Source organism: Podarcis muralis, chromosome 7 (assembly GCF_964188315.1).
Source record: "Podarcis muralis chromosome 7, rPodMur119.hap1.1, whole genome shotgun sequence".
Lineage (NCBI taxonomy): Eukaryota > Metazoa > Chordata > Lepidosauria > Squamata > Lacertidae > Podarcis > Podarcis muralis.
This window is the reverse complement of record NC_135661.1, coordinates 54,542,570-54,559,584: the sequence shown is the minus strand read 5'-3', so window position 1 is coordinate 54,559,584 and position 17,015 is coordinate 54,542,570. Positions and strand designations below refer to the sequence as shown.

General features: G+C 43.7%; 1 protein-coding gene across 2 annotated transcripts in view; it reads left to right on the top strand.

Moving 5' to 3' along the window:
• Positions 1 to 16,360, top strand: part of GARRE1 (granule associated Rac and RHOG effector 1) — a 64,669-nt gene extending 48,309 nt beyond the window's left edge. For both annotated transcript variants that reach the window (XM_028739372.2, XM_028739371.2), the window contains exons 7-14: positions 133 to 291; positions 3,028 to 3,125; positions 3,255 to 3,380; positions 7,296 to 8,344; positions 9,873 to 10,038; positions 11,373 to 11,507; positions 12,873 to 12,951; positions 13,903 to 16,360. In XM_028739372.2, coding sequence (XP_028595205.2) covers positions 133 to 291; positions 3,028 to 3,125; positions 3,255 to 3,380; positions 7,296 to 8,344; positions 9,873 to 10,038; positions 11,373 to 11,507; positions 12,873 to 12,951; positions 13,903 to 14,214 — 2,124 coding nt within the window. In that variant the 3' untranslated portion in view covers positions 14,215 to 16,360. The remainder of the gene's footprint in view (positions 1 to 132; positions 292 to 3,027; positions 3,126 to 3,254; positions 3,381 to 7,295; positions 8,345 to 9,872; positions 10,039 to 11,372; positions 11,508 to 12,872; positions 12,952 to 13,902) is intronic.
• The last annotated feature ends 655 nt before the right edge of the window (positions 16,361 to 17,015 follow it).

The following is a 17,015-nucleotide window of genomic DNA, read 5'->3' as shown; positions in this document are numbered from 1 at the left end:
ATCAGTATTTATGTAAGGTGTTTATATATGGCTTAATTACCAAAGTGCCTGCATGCATGGGGGGGGGGGAAGGGTATCATGACTTGCTTGCTTCCTGCATAGCAATCTTGTTTTGTGTTCTTGTTTTTGCAGCACACGATGATACAACTAATTAAAGAAGCTGGCTGCCATAATGGAGTGACCCCAAGGGATGACTCTCCTGTGACTGAAGTGCTGAACCAAGTTTGCCCTTCTACATGGCGGGGCGCATGTAAAACGGCTGTACAGTTGTTGTTTGGCCAAGCTGGGCTGGTAAGTAGCCATGAGCGCACAAGTGTTGATTTTAGAATACTTAAATCATTCTTTACAGCTCCAAGGATATCTCGGGGCAGCTTCCAAAATATTTGCCCAATATAATCTCGTTCAAGCATAATTTAAGAAACAAAATAGTGTGTTTATCGATTTGGTGCCAAGATTGTTCAGGCAGTCTTTCCTGCCCTCATCCTTGGTCTTCTCTGGTGCTGCCAGGTAGTGAGTCTGCTTTGGTGCTCTGAGGCAAGGCAGTCGGGTCAAGCACCTAGAGCTCACTCAGCCCATTATGGTGAGGGGGCATGATTCCTTTGCTGGCAGCAGGTAGTTGCAAGGTGGCAGCTCCCATTGAGGACCTCTAGAGCCAGGTAATGGTACTGAGCAGTTGGAGCATACTCAGCTCATGGATGGAAACCATCTTCCTTTGCTAGCGGTTTCCAGGCAGAAGGTCTTCTGAGGCAAGGGAGTCAGGCTGAACAGCTATGTGAGGAGAGTAAAGAGAAGGGGACAGCTGACATACGGCAAATATAATTTAGTTCTGAAAAACGTATGGGTCATCATCTATATGTTGGAACCTGTAGCTGATGGTTGCAGTGTAGAGTGCTTTGTTTTGTATGCCAGTCAGTCACTTGTGTCCTTTTCCAGGATACCCTATTCCATACCTCCTCCTTCCCCATCTGTTTTCTTCCTCCCAACAGTCAGTATCCCATGGCCACTGAGCGCAACCAACTCACGTTGGGCGTTTTTCATCCCCATCCCCATCCCCAATAGGCTTTTGTACCTCTACAAACCTTGGGGTTTGCCCCAGCCTGCTGATTCCTTCTACGTGTGCATGGATGGTGCAGATTTGGCTCCATACAGATCCACACTCAATATTTGTATATAAGATGATGCTATTAATTGACCAGCTTCTCCGTGATCCCTTTTGTTTTGGGGAACTTATGTTCCACAGAGTAAAATATTCCCAACCTGAAGTTCATTGTTTGCATATTTGCCTGTGTGGAATCACATGAATCACTATCTCCATCTACCTTATCGCACAAGATCCTTGACTCCAATGAATAAGAGGCATTGCAAGGTTTGGGTAGTTTTTCTTTGTCTGCTCAGTCTCAAAGTAACTCTGGTCACTGTAACCAAGAGCTGAGTTGTTGTAGCAACTGGAGTATTAGGTTTAGATTCAGAGGGGAAATGCCACTCAGAGCTCCTTGGAGGAAGGTATAACATAAGCAATAAAACAAGTGTTTTAGATTTGAAATTGTTGCCTTTGTGCAGAAGAAAATGAGAAGTACCAGTGCTTGGTTGAAAAGAAGGAATAAGTGCAAGTAGGGCCTTAGTTGTAGTAGCGGGGGTAAGGGGTGGTTTGCCTCCAGGGGTACCAAGCCAAGAAAGTTAGCTGCTTCACCTGCAGAAATCATTGCAGTGTGTTCTTTTGCTGTCTTTCTGAGAAGAAATCCATGTTGATGGGAAGTCGAGGAATTGGCCCCCCAAATAGTGCTGCTGCTGCTGCTGCTATTTTGTGGTCTTGTACTGTGCAACAATTATGATTTCTTTTAAACTGGAATTTCCCATTTTGAAAACACTGCCTGTGCAGACTCTTAAGAAATCTGCTCTTGCCATCAGTCTTCTCATTCACATTTTTGATATGTGATGTTGGCCCAAGTCATGTGATAATGTGACTAGAGCAGGGACTTCAATTAGATGGACAGAAACTGCCACAGGCTCCTCTTTTTTGCTGGATAGAAGCAGTGATATCTGCATGTTTATGTTCTACTTGCATTGCTTCTAATTTGGTGTACCGATGAGACATTATCTTCCGTTGTTTAGATTGTCCTCTAGGTGGGTGTTATGGAGGAAACATCTGTAAAGCCAGAACAATGGAAGTCGGGAGTCATTTCCCAGGCTGGGCGTGAGAAATGGCTGTACTGTGAGATTAGCTTGTTTAGATAAATGAAATACAAGGAGTTGGTAACGTGCTTCCTCATCCGTTGAAATGCTGTTGGCATATACTACAATGCCACTTAGAAATCCTGAATATTGAGTGGTATATAACTACCTGAAAATATGGAAAATAAATACCACTGATATATACACTCCCACAATTGAACTTTAAGATCTCAAGGCTTCATTGGGTATGGAGGAGAGCCTTTAAATGTATGGGCATTGTGCAGGCAGTGTTTCCACTAGATCATAGAATAGGACTTCTGAACTCGGCATTTCTCTATTGTTCTTTATGTGACCTCAGTCTCCCTGTCCTATGCTGATAGCAAGGAAGCTGTTCCTTTTTAGAACATCCAAATTTTGCAGCACCTTAACTGTCCAGATAGAATGCAGGATAATCTTATTGTGAAAACTTGTTTTATAATCATAGGTAGTAAATTGAGAGGGTAGAACTATAAAATGGTTTACTAGATATCAAGTAGTTGCAGCCTCCCAAAAGGAGGACAAAAGGAAAGGCCCAGATCATGTGCAGCTGGAAAATCTTTAGATAAGCCTTCCTCTTTTTAGTTAACAGTGGCCTTTTCAGATGTTACACTGTAGGATTTATCAGCGTAAATGTGAAACGATTCTTCTACACCCACGCACCCCAATTAAAATTCCCTACACGTGCCCCTCTTGTTTGCCTAGTGGTTGAATGCAGTAGACTGATGTCCAGCCCCTGTAGCAGTGGGGTGGTGCTTTCGCTAGTTTTAGGGAGTGACGTCTTACTCTATCGCTTACTGCTTTTTTCTTCTTGAATAGGTCGTTGTGGATACAGCACAGATTGAAAACAAAGAAGCATATGCACCACAAATCAGTTTAGAAGGTTCCAGAATTGTGGTTCAAGTCCCATCAACATGGTAATTATGACTAACTACTTCGGAAAACTCGGGCAAGCTTTAAATAAACAAATAAATAGGGACATAATTTTTTGGTATGAAAGTGAGTGTTGTTGACAGGAGATTTGTTATTAAAAATTGTTTCCTTAGGTGCCTGAAAGAAGATCCTGCAACAATGTCTCTGCTGCAGAGAAGCCTGGATCCAGAGAAGACTTTGGGACTAGTGGATGTGCTTTATACTGCAGTGTTTGACCTAAATCGTTGGAAGGAGGGAAGGTAGGTATGATTTGTGCTGCACTCTTACCACATAAGGGTTATGCACAGATGAAACGTCATTCAGGAACACTCGGTCACATGTGACAAGAGAAGATGGCAATGACAAGTTTCAGCCAAGGCTACCAGGTCTTAATGTTGAAGGCTAAGTAGTGGGAATGTACTGGTAGCAGTACCTGGGCATGGCTGGGCATCTGCTGAAGCCCCACTGCCTCAAGGGGACTGAGCTGGGCCACCTCGCAGCCCCAGTGGGTAGATAGGAAGCTGCCATTTTTGACATTCACACAATTTCCCAGAGTGACATATTGTTGGGCATTGTGGGAACAAAAAAAAATGAGAAGCAGATTGCATGGCTGCTGCCTGCCACCACTGATAAGGCTGCAAAGGGAAGACCTTGTGAGATTCAGATGGCACCAGGAACAGGATGGCACTTCACCAGAGGTATTGACCTTACTTGTGAGTACAGAGCAAATCTGCTGCAAAACTTTGTAATGGTGAAATGCTGCTTCTTGTTAGTATGTGCTCACAAAAAGCAGCTATAATATGAGCAGAAGGCCAGAGCAAACCTGAGAAATTTGCCTTGTTATTAGACTGAGTAGGGCAAAGATGAGTAAGCATAGTGCAGTTCTCTTTCCTTTTTAAAGGATAATCCCCTGACCTTCTCTTTTTCAAAGGAAGGAAGGCAGATCAGGGGAATTGGAAAATTTAGGCTGATCAGTGGCTGGAAATAGGTTCCATCAGATTGCCAAATAAATTATAAGCACCTGGAGGAAAATGAGGTCAGTCTATACCTAGATGTGTTTAAGCTCAGATCTTAAGACCTGACCATCAGCATGTAGTGAGTTCAGTGGACTTTGATGCAAGCTCTTTATGTAATTGAGAAATGTGGCCTGTAAAATAATTGGTGAAACTAGATACACAACTTGCTTGAAAGGCAACATCCAGTCATAAACTGGAAAGAGGCAATGTTAAACACCATTAATTACATAAAATACTGAAGGTTACACAAAAAATGAAAAATTGGAAGATACTGCTATTTTTAGGATAACCTGATTGCTAGTACTCTAGCAGAATACACTGATCTCCAACAACATATAGCAACATTTTTCACCAGATGCACCTCTTAAGATTACCACCTCTCTAGCCTTCAGTCCTAGGCTGAGGCATAGCTCAATATCCAGTGATACCAAATGTCCAAGAACAGGCCTAAATACCTTATCCAGACAGTTATCAGTAAAACAGGAAAGCCTGGTGGCCATGTAAGAGAAAACAGTATTTTATTTACCACCAGACTTTACAAACTTCAGCAACAACAGCAAACGCTTTGCCATTTAAAAAAACACACAATTCTCTAAAACAGTGGAGCAGGATAATGGGGCAAGCACTGCTTGTCTTGCTCCCTTCTGCTTCTGTTAAATTCCTTCACCACCATCTTGTCCACAAAGCCAGCTTTGACTAAACATTTGCTTCTCTTTGCCACCCCATTCTTGATTGCCCATCATGTCTCATAATGTTGAATCCAAGCAAGCAATACCCTCTCCCAATGGAAAACTGAGGGAACTCCCCTCCCCAAGCAACAACCTTTGCTGGGAACTAATAAAAACATAATAATCTCACCCCTATGCACAGGGGAGCTGCCTGTATTCCCTGCTGTTGCCGCACCTCCTTTACCTCACGTGACTATAGACCCAGCAGGCTGGGTGGCTGATGTGTCCTACTGGCATGGGTGGAAGTTGAGCACTGAGCATGCTGCATTGTTTAAACAAAATATTTTCTCAGTTTACTTGGCTGTGTTGTGCTGTTTTCATAGGTAGGTCCATGTTCAGAAGTAGCACTGGGCGATATATCAATATATCGCCCAGGACGGGTATTGGGGGGGGGGGGGAGAGATCGCAATGACATCTTCACTCAGTGGTATATTGCTGGTGAAAGTCACTGTTTTTGAGTCCCTCTGCCTGCAGTGCCCAGTGCACTGAGGAAGAAACAAACTAGCCGGGAGCGGGAGGCAGAGGGACTTATGCGGCGGCAGTTTCACCAGCGATATACCACTGGTGAAACTTCCATTGCACTCTGCCCTGGCAGAGGGAGAAACAAGCTGCACTGGTGAGTAGAAGCGGGATCAGGGCTGCTCAGCTGGGAAGCCTGCCCTTTCCAGCTGAGAGAGCCCCAACCCTGCTCCTGCTACCGTCTGACTGCCTTGTCTGGGAGGGTGTGCTGCGCCTTTCCTCCCAGAAAAACAAAGCCCACCCTTCCAGTAGAAGGCAGCATAGGGGCTCTTTGATGCTGCTGGCAGACCCAGCACTCTCCAGCAGCCCCTTTCCACAAGGCGTGAATAGGGTGGCTTTGCGCCCTATTCAAGGTAGGTCACCTGCCCCCATGCCACCAAACAACAGTCTGGCCAAGGAGCCCCAAGGTCCTTGCTGCTCTAGCGGGAGTGGCAGGGACACTGGGGCTGGCTCCGCTGGGGGCAGGTGCCCTCCTACCCCCAGCAGAGCCTGGCCAAGGAACCCCGGGCCCCCTGTTGGTCGTGTCTGAACGGTGGGGACTCAGGGCTCGCTCAGCTAGGTGCAGGAGCCTTTCCGCTCCCCCCCCCCCCCCGGCTCAGCAGCAGACCGTGGCCAGCTGTATTGGCCACAGCCTGCAAGGTGCTAAGGTGAAAGCGCCTCAGCTCCCATGGTGACAGCTGCAGCAGTTTCATCCAACACCTCGCAGGCTGGGGCCAATGCAGCTTTTTACAACATCATGGTTTATCTCCAAACCTTGATGTTTGGCTGGTGATATACTGCGATTTTGAGAACCCAACACCGCCCAGCCCTATTCAGAAGCTTAATATTACCCGGACAGATTTATAGTGGTTCATTTCTTGAGGCAACATTTATTTATTTCTTCAAGTATATATAATCCACACTTGTATAACAAGGCAGGATACAACATACAAGAGTACAGTAAGGTTAGTAAAAACATAATTAAGATCAATAAATACTTAACACTCTTATTGTGAAAAAACTTAAGTTATGGGGCAGCTCACACATATCAATAAGAAATAAATATTGGACTGTCTAATCCACAATTTTGTGAATGCTTTGATTTTTCCTTAGCTTGGTTAACCTTTTATACTGGAGGTTGCCACATCTGGCTCACAAAGTTTTTTGAGCCTCCCCTCAGATTTGTCTTTTTTTTTTTTTTAATGACTGCTGCTATGGGTCCCCCTGCTGTAATGCCATGATGCCAAAACTTTGTTGTGGCATCTTCTAAGATCCCAAATTTTCCATTTCAAAAAAATAAACATTTTTTCCTACATTACCACTTCCATAGGTCCCCTGGTTTGATACAATGGGTAGTATTCAACTAAGTTTTACTCACAGTAGACCCATGGAAATTAATGAGGTCCATTATTTTCAGTATGTCTAAGCTGAGTACAACTTACTTGAACGCCACCCAAAGACCCCCACTACCTCTATGTCAGTTTTTTTTAAAAAAAGTTATTGATGATGATCATGTTGCTGCTTTTTAAAATAATAATAATGTTTAATGACTGCTTCCATAGGTACCCCACTGTGATGTCAAAAGGTTTTTTGTTGGGTCCCCCTGCTAAAATTTGTCATTTTAAAAATCATCTTACTGGCCACTCTTGCAGGCCCTGCTGTGATTTTGTAATATCAAAAGTTTTGTGACCTTTTTCAAAAAACAGAATGACTCCTTTGTTCGCTCCCACTTTGATAAACAGACCTCGGAGTGTTGACCATGGGTCAGTGCAACTCCCAACTCAAAAATGGTTAGGCACCCCTGTTGTATACATTATCATACTTTTCAATACCTCCAGATTGCACGCCTTAGTCCTAATTACTGTAAAGTTGTTTTGAAGTTGGTGAATGTTGCTTTTTTTGCCTGAAATAGAGGGTTCTTTTTGTTAAACAGAGAGCAGGCTTTGCCGTGTATTCAGATCCAGCTTCAGCGTGAGATCTGTGACTTCGGGGGTCACATTGACTTACCATCTGGAAATGGAAGCAAATCAACGGGTGGATTGCAAAGGACATTCTCAAAGCTGACTTCACGATTTACAAAGAAAACATCCTGTTCCAGTTCAAGCAGCAGTGGAAGTTACTCCATTCCTAGTACACCTTCCAAAAACCTTTTCATAGCTAACAACTCAGAGGATAAAGCAAAAATGTCCAACAATATGGATGCCCGATTGCAGAGTATTCTGAACATTGGTAACTTCCCCAGGGCTGTTGAGTCGGCCCAGACAACGGCACAGAGTGGAAGCCATCAGGTTGTTAATGGGTTCCTCCTTGACAGGCGTAATGGCAGCAAAGCAGATGACAGCAAGGATGCCAAAGGCATGAATTTACCAACCGACCAAGAAATGCAGGAGGTCATAGATTTCCTCTCTGGTTTCAACATGGGCAAGTCCCAGCAGACCTCTCCGCTGGTGAAAAGAAGAAACTCGGTTGCATCGTCTTCGGCAGCAGCAGAGCAGAAGCCAGCCACCGTGCCACAGCAGTCCCAGTCTTCGTCTCACACTCCTTTGCACCATCTCCAGCAAGGGTTGCCACAGCAACAGCAGCAGCAGCAGCCACAAAAGCAGCAGCAGCAACAGCAACAGCAGCAGCAACAGCAACAGCAACAGCAGCAAATGCATTACTATCAGCACCTGCTGCAGCCCATTGGGTCCCAGCAGCAGCAGCAGCGTCCACCTGGCAAGTGGCCAACCAATTCCAGCCAGCCGTCAGCCCAGACTGTTGGTCCGGGGTTGTCTCATATGCCTCAGTGGAGCAGTCATGCCTTTCCTGACCTGAGCTCTGACCTGTATAGTTTGGGTCTTGTGAACAGTTACATGGACAATGTGATGTCGGAGATGCTGGGGCAGAAGCAGCAAGGACCTAGAAACAACACGTGGCCAAACCGTGACCAAAGTGATGGAATCTTTGGGATGTTGGGAGAATTTCTACCTTTTGATCCTGCAGGTGTGTGCATGTTAAGTAAATGCAACCTTCTACTACCACATGTTCATTGAGTAATGTGTTTGAATGTGTTGAATGCTGCCCATCCGTAGACACAAACCATTTGTGTCTTCTGCAGGTGATGGGAAAGAGTATAGGATTGCAAGAGCAAAAACAACAGCAGGGCTTACCTTTAAAAAAAGTCTGCCAAATATTGGGTGAGGAAAGATAGTTTTTGAGGGCAGTAATTTTTGAAAATGTCATCTTACTGATAATCTTACTGTATTATTATTTTTGTAAGTTTTCTACAATCAAGTGGTGTATAAATTTCATGAAATACACAAATATCTTAATTTAGTGGGTGGGGCCCATGTCCAGATCTTCAAACAGTTGACGATTCACAAGGAATTTCCCTAATGCATCCTACCCTGACCTCCCAGATGTGTTCTGTGGGGTGGGTAAAAAGGGAAAGTGTGCTCCCTACACCTCCTCTCACTGCCACTTGCTGCTTTCTAGCTCACTTAAGTCTGTGGCAACCAATTCCTGTTCCCAAGGTAGCACAATTTAGCCATCCTGCTAGTCAAGTTTTGTTCAACTTAATAGGATTGAACAGATTTGCCTTGCTGAGGTTTTTCAGAGTATGTTGGGTAGAGGGGGAACATTCCTTTGGACAAAGTCATCTTAACAGCAGGGTTTTTGTGCCTCTTAATTTCTTGGATCTGCTTCCTTCAGACATTCTTTAGTCTGTTCCATCTTTATGATGCAGAGCAGTCTCTCTTAGCAATAGCAATGCTAAGCATTGCAGTAGCAATGACTTTCTGAAATTAAGTTTCCCCAAAAGTCTGATGGGCTGCCAAGTTCCATAGCAGTATGATATGTGGAGATGATGGACTTACATGTGAATATACATGGGCAGCTTTTTGGCTCTATGTTGTTGGAGACAATGTTGTTGGAGGCAATGACTGACCTGACAGGGGGGCCGAGGTATGGCCTGACTCTTCCTTTGGGTTGTCTCCCTTACTTGTATTCTTCATTTGTTTGATCCTTCTCTTGATTTAAGCATACTGAATGGATTTAAGTAGTATTGATCTGTCTTCCTATTTGATGTGCATTCTAAAATAGGATCTAAGCTTCTAGATAGATAGATAGATAGATAGATAGATAGATAGATAGATAGATGATAGATAGATAGATAGATAGATAGATAGATAGATAGATAGATAGCCAGGCCCACAGACAGAGCATTTCTTGGGCTTCCACTGTGCATGATGTCACCACCACCTCTCTAATCTGCTGGTGGCTACAATGTTGGGTATTTATGTAGCATATTTTGCCTGCCCCCACATAAATCGCTCCCTGGTGAAGTTCTTAATTTTCAGCACTTCAACAGGCATTCCCAACCACTGACTAGCTTCCATTGTGTTTGTATGCATGTGTACACATTCTCATATTCTCTCTGTTTGTCTGTCTGAGGGGTAGATGGCGGATCATTGCAATGGAAATAGCCAAGTGTGTCAATAGTTGACTGTCAGGTTTCTTTTTTTACTCCCAGTTGGCTCTGATCCAGAGTTTGCTCGTTATGTGGCTGGGGTCAGTCAGGCCATGCAACAAAAAAGGCAAGCACAGCACTTCCGTCGCCCCAGCAACACACGTAGCAACTGGCCTCATCCTGACGACCCGCACAGAACCTGGCCTTTCCCAGAGTATTTCACAGAAGGGTAAGGAGCTACCTGTGGCACCCTTGTGTACATCCGTCTTTGCTAGCAGCTGTAAAATTAGGGATTTTTGCTGCATCAGTTATATATCTTGTTTAGACATACCTACCCATATGCCTAGAAAGTTGAGGTAATTTTAATCTGTTTTAGTATTCAAACTTTTATATGTTTTAAAGTATAGTTGTGAATTTTTCTCAATTTTATTGTTTTAACTTTTTGTAAACTACTTTGAGGGTTTGTTTGTTTTTTACAATCAGGTAGTGTATAAATTTTAGTGTGTGTATGCGTGACCACTTTGCGTGCGCCCAATTGACATGCAGCTGTCAACACGTGTGCTGCTTTCGTTCCCAGAAGGGGTTGGTGCAGGGGCAGAATGAGCTTACCTGTGACTTCTGATGCGCACAATGACCCAGAACGGAACCCCTGTGCAAACAGGGAATTGCCTGTTTATAATATTTATACTGCAGCTCTTCCAAGTTCAGGATTGCATTTCCATGCAGCATGTGGATATTTTCTGCTTTGGGGCAAGGGCAGCCAAGGTAGCACCTTTCTGATGTGGTTGGACTCCAGGTCCCATCATTCCTAGCCATTAACTGTGCAGGCTGGAGCTGATGGGAGCTGGAGTCCTCAACATCTGCAGGACACCACCTTGGCTGCCGCTGCAGTAATGCCAGTTTTAGAGGGTTGTTAAGTGAATATGTAGGGACGCGGGTGGCGCTGTGGGTAAAACCTCAGTGCCTAGGACTTGCCGATTGTATGGTCGGCGGTTCAAATCCCCACAGCGGGGTGAGCTCCCGTCGTTCGGTCCCAGCTCCTGCCCACCTAGCAGTTTGAAAGCACTCTTAAGTGCAAGTAGATAAATAGGGACCGCTTTATAGCGGGAAGGTAAGCGGCGTTTCCGTGTGCTGCACTGGTGCTGGCTCGCCAGCTGCAGCTTCGTCACGCTGGCCACGTGACCTGGAAGTGTCTTCGGACAGCGCCAGCTCACGGCCTCTTAAGCGAGATGAGCACGCAACCCCAGAGTCGGACACAACTGGCCCGTACGGGCAGGGGTACCTTTACCTTTACCTTTTTAAGTGAATATGTACTGGGTCCTTAGAGGGGATATGGATTCCATATGCAGTGCCTGAATAAGCCATGGGATAAATGCTGTAAGATGATGCTGAATTTGTTAGTTTAGTCTTATTTTAGTATTAGCATTCATGGAGATTTTTCTTCTTGCCCTGTGAATGTTTAGTAACGTTTAAGAGCAACTAGGTTGGTGAGAGCCTCCCACCACCGCTCACATCTCTACTGTTAGTCTCTTTCTCTTGATTGCTTCCCTGCTCTCATCTCAGGGAGATGGCAAGCAGCTGGTCAGGTACTCAGGGCGACTCTGCCAGCTCCAGTGATGAGACTTCCTCTGCCAATGGAGACAGTCTGTTTTCCATGTTCTCAGGGCCAGATATTGTTGCTGCAGTCAAGCAAAGAAGGTGAGTTGAATTCTTAACAAAGCAGTAGGCAAAATCTTTGGTTTTGCTGGTGGATAAAGATTTTGCCACCTTAACTTGCAAGGGTCAGGCTGTTCCAAAACTTTCCTGTGCCAAGTATGAGTCACAAGGCCAAGGTAGGTTTGGAAATAAGAAAGAAATCTGAACTACTCTTGGCTGTCTTGCCACCTAGGTTTTGTTTCTCCTTTAATGTTGCCTGAGTTTGCAGTTGTCTCAGCCCTTTGAAAGAAGCAAGAAAAGAAACCAGGGCCCAGAGGGTTTGGGGAATATGCTATAATCTTCCATTTCTGGTTGTGGTTCTGACTACTTTTCCCTTAATTTGTCTTGTGGGATTTATTCCTGCTCATTAGTACGTGCCTGCATTGATGGAAGCTAGGAAAGCCACATGGATGTGCTGCATGTGTTAAGTCTCTGCTATAGTGACAGGCGTGCTCTATTATTATTATTATTATTATTATTATTATTATTATTATTATGATGAAAGGAATAATAGACATGTGGCAAACAGGTATTTGAAAATGCAAATGTGGATTGGCTGTGGCTCCCTCTTGAGCACACCCAGCAGCAAGCACCAGATTTATGGCTGTGAAATAACCATGAAGCTAATAAAAGTGCCCAGTGACAGAAAAGAGAATCCACAATTAAAAGTCCAGTTAATCAGTCCTGCTGATTGAAGAACAAGAAAGCTGATGTTGAATAGAGAAGGCAGACTTCTCTCAACAAGGCCAATGTCACACAGTTTTGACAACAGCATGCCTGGCGTTGAGTCCATGTTCATAAATACTATTCCTCTGAAAACCAGATGCTGCTGAGCCAGAGCTGCTACTGCCAAGGGAGGTCTGTAGCCTTGGTGTCCTGCTTGAAGGCTTCCCCAAGGCATAAGCCAAGCTATTCTTAGGGACAAGAACCCTGTGGTCCCTAATGAATAGTGATTGTGACCATCCTATGGCTATTTGAGCAGGACTGGACAATTAAATATTAAGTATTGCAAAAGTACAAAACCCTGCTTTGGTGCAATATCAGAAGCACTGGTCCACAGTTTTTATTGGCTGCAGTATGGCCTAGCTGCTGCTGTGCCATAGACTTCTATCTGCCTTGTTGGCTAGTTGTCTGAAAGTTTAATTCATAAACCTTTAATTGCCATGAAAGTAGCAGGTTAGATGCAAAGGCCCTTAGTACAAGTGTACTTCAGTTGTAAGACTCCTATTGCCAGTTGTAAGACTCCTCTATTTTGACCACGGAAATACAGCATAAAGTGTTTGTCAGAATTGAAAAATATTTTCTCATTTAAGACCCTGCCATGACACTAACCAACCATTTTCTCTCATTGGATAAATATTTCCACAGGAAACACAGCAGTGGGGAGCAAGACCCGAGCACACTTCCTTCCCCACCACTCCTTTCTACAGTGGATGATCATAGTCAGGCAAGTATCAGGCCGAATAGTGCCTCTTTTTGGGTGGCTAATGGTGGAGGGGGCCTCTTTGATGGGATTCCAGGTGGCTTTTCTTTTTTAAAAAATCCCTCAGTAAAAATGTTCCCTGAATTCAGCCCAGTCTTAAATAGTCAAGTTCACTATACTTGCAGATTTTAAGGCCAACAAAACTGCACTGCTTCATTTTTTATTATAGACAACTGAATATGCTCCATGGAATTTATTGGAGACTCCAAAATGTTTCACTTTTACTTTGATCTTAGGGGATGTAGATCCATTGGAGATACATTTCCCCCTCCCCTTCTCTGAAAGCCAGATAATATATTGGGCTGCTGGGAGAACCTCCAAGGTGAATGGTATTGCTCTGTGTGATTGATGTGGTATTCATGTAGGAGGGCTTTGACCCCAACAGGCTGCCGAGCAACATGGCTGGGCTCTTCCTCCTTCCCAAGGGAGTGCTTTTGGAGTGTTGCAGAAATGGCAAAGAGGTGGCACTAAGTGCAATAACAGTCCAAGTTCTAACCAGGGTAGGAGAAAGAACTATGGGAGAATTCCCTCTTCATTGCTCCCCTCCCATTTGTAAAAGACAAGAATATTGGCTCTTCCTGTTCCTGGATTCTGTGGCTTTAGTGCTCTCTAGGGAAGGCACTGGAGGTGGGGCTATGAGTGGGCCCCTTATGTGTGCTGTTGGTCCAGGATGTAGTGGTTTACATGGGACAGAGTTAAACTGCTCCAGTGGGCAAGATTTCTGGAGATGCCCCAGGAGTTCAAGTCATCAGTGGGACAGGTTACCTTGCACTCTGATAATGTTTCTGTGTGACTGTCATCCACTTGTTTGGAAGAAAGTGGTATACTAAGGAACATTTGCAGCAGGGCCAGAAATGGTTCCTGGCAGTGGATGTGCAGGAAGGAAGCTCAGATGTTGTCATTGTTCTCTTGCAGGACAACAAAACCAAAACCTGGCCTCCAAAAGCTCCTTGGCAGCACACACTGCCCAGTCAAAACATGTCTTTGTACCAGATGAGTAGCCCTGCCAGCCAGTGGAATGACACCATGCAGATCCTGCAGTCACCCGTTTGGTCCACAGCCAACGATTGCACACCATCAACAGGGATTTCCTCCACTTTTGCCTATGCGCAGCAGCAGCAGCAGCAATCGCCGCCGCCGCCATCTCAGCACAAACCGATGAATAAGGGCTTTAAACCTTTTCCAGTCAAGCACGAACGCAGGCCATCTTACATGCATCAGTACTGACGGCTTTTTCTAGCAAGAAATGCCGCAGAGGACCAAAGTCTTTGATGTGACAAACATTTGCTTTGTTTTACAGTTGTGCGGTGGTGGCTGTCTCTTCTGGTGGTTCTGTGGAGTGACAGCTTCTAGTGGTGATTCTCTCTCTCTCTCTCTGTAGAGTGCTGAGCAAATGGTGCCAAGGTGTTACATGTACACACAACAGCCCTAAACTGTGATGCTTTCAAAGCGTATATGGACTACCCTGCTAACAAACTGCTACATTATTACCACAGAAAACACTGTATTTTATAGCTATTTTTTCATATAGATTTATAGTTACCATTTCTTGCTAAAACAAATTTGAGTACATTTTTAAGCAAATCTAGCAGTTTTGCTCAACACTCCTTTTCTTTAGATTTCTAATTGACAAGGTAAAAAGTCTTCACTCCGGTGACATCGGCTGCTGTAGCTTTTTTAATGCATCAGTTGTTAACGTGCCTCACAAGCTCCTGGTCACAACAGTGGTGCACAGACAACTGCAGAAAGTTTTTTCCAGTTATTTGCTTCATGCAAAAATAGCTGGAACCACTCCAGCCCAGGTAACTTGTGACATAACTTAATGGGCACAATCCACCTGTAACCTGAGCTCAAGATCCATAAAGTAGTTTGGGGTGGATTGTGTTCATCTGTGGCTGACACTACATTAGAATACACAATTTGATACTTTTACATTTGGCCAAAGGCATTATCCATACAGTGCTCCTTAAATGTATGAAAGAATAGTTAAGACTACTTGCAAATATTTAAAGTCTTATTTCAATGCTAGACTTAGTGTGTAAAAACATGAGCTGGCTCAGAAGAGAGAGAACTTAAAAACACTATTTTTTTGTAGTGCTAACGATTAAAGTTACTACTTTCAGTCAATATGTGCCATTAAATAAATGAACCTGTGGAATTAGGAAATAACCTTCCAACCAAAGTGGATCTGGGGGAATGACTGGTGCTTAAATTGAAAAAAAAAAGGTAAATATGTATAGTTATCCCATTGTATATTAATTGAGGTGAGAGAAGTCTTTATAAAAACCTATTTAAATTTTCATATTTCATCTTTGAAAGAGTAATTATAAACCACAATATTTTCTGGTATAAAGGTTTTTGACAGTATTAATATTATTTTTATATTTTCTTAAGTCATATCATTCTAATACATTGACAAGTAAAATGGGTTATTAGTTATAAATGCATATAGTTTTTTGATGAAGATAAAAGCACATTTAAGTTCCCATTTTCTACAAACGAAGTACATGTGTATATTAAAGATACCAAATTATATATAAATATATATAAATAAAATACACAACACTAAACGTTGGGGTGGGCAGAGTCGAGGAACCCCTCCCCCGCCTTCTGCTTGTGTGGTGATGGGCCATCTTGGCAGGCCCAGAATGTTACTATTTGTGCTGGTTGAAGATGCCAATGTTGCCTGTATTTATGATATTGTCACCATGTTTCCTCAAAACCCACCCTTACCATGTTTACAGAGTTGTTTGCTGTGCATAACTTTAGTCATGTGCTTTGCACAATCAGTGTGGCTTCTGTCTGTAAATTGTTAATGTTTTGTACCTTCTGCTAAAAATGTTGGTGAATTTAACACGTGGGGTTTTTTTTGTTTTTGTTTTTTTAGTTTCCTGGAGTACACCATTGAAAACTTATATTGGACCCTACAATCTATTGCAGTTGTATGCCACAATGATTTCAGGTCAAAGTACAGATGTTTGTTGCGTTGACGTTCCCTACAGAGCATCTAAACTGCAGTTGCAAATGAGTGGTAAATACAAGCACTGGCAGTTTCTAAAATTGGAGTGAATTGTGGAAATACAGGTGTGTCAGTTTCTGTCTAGTAGGTGCTACATCATCCTCTGCTTCCAATTATGCTGAACACTGGTAATTTTCCCAAGTTGTTTGCACTTGGCAACCAAATGTTGCCATGTGATGTTTCACACTGCCAAGTGCATGGGGTTTGGTGCTTAGTTAACTTACCCTTATTGCAGTACTTCTGTGAATAGCTAATGCTTTGGAACTGGAATTGTACATTTTGTATTTTAATTTTAAAGCTCCTGTAAGTAAAAATAACCTTATTTGCTTTATTAAAGATATACCTTTAATAGTAGGTTATATCTTGTTAAAATAAGGTTTCTGCTGAAGATAATGAGCACCATCAAGCTGCAAGTTCATTTCAGTGGAGCTTTCCTTGCTAGCCCCCAAATTACAACATTCACACAAATAGATACGTGCTCTGAGCTGAAATACCCCTAGGTCTGTCCCATTTTGAGGATAAGGCATGATTGTGGAATTACTGAAAAGATGGCACATTCGCTCTAGATGCAGCTGGATCGTGGTTGGTATATGAGGGTCTTGTGTGTGTGGTGGTAGGGAAAGAAAATCCAAAGTCTTATTGGACAGAGGCAGGCCCCTTGCAAGGAACTGTTGAATCCTGGCCTTGCAAAAGCAGGCACCATCCCTTTGTTTCAGTACTAATACCCAACACTTGATCGTCTCTGTGTAATCTTCCTCAACCTGGTGACTACATCTTCCAACATCCCTTCCTATTGGCTGTGTTGGCTTGGGCCTATGGGACTTGGAGACCCAAGCAGCTGGAACACACCAGGCTGCAGAAGGCTGCTCTGGAGCTTAGAAGAGCCTTGCAGTACGGAAACAAATACCTTGCTGCTAGATGCCTCCAGGGCAGGAACAAAGTGCTCTCCAGCTCTTTTCCCACTACTGCCAAGACAGCATGATAGAGAACACTGTCTAGATTGGGGGCG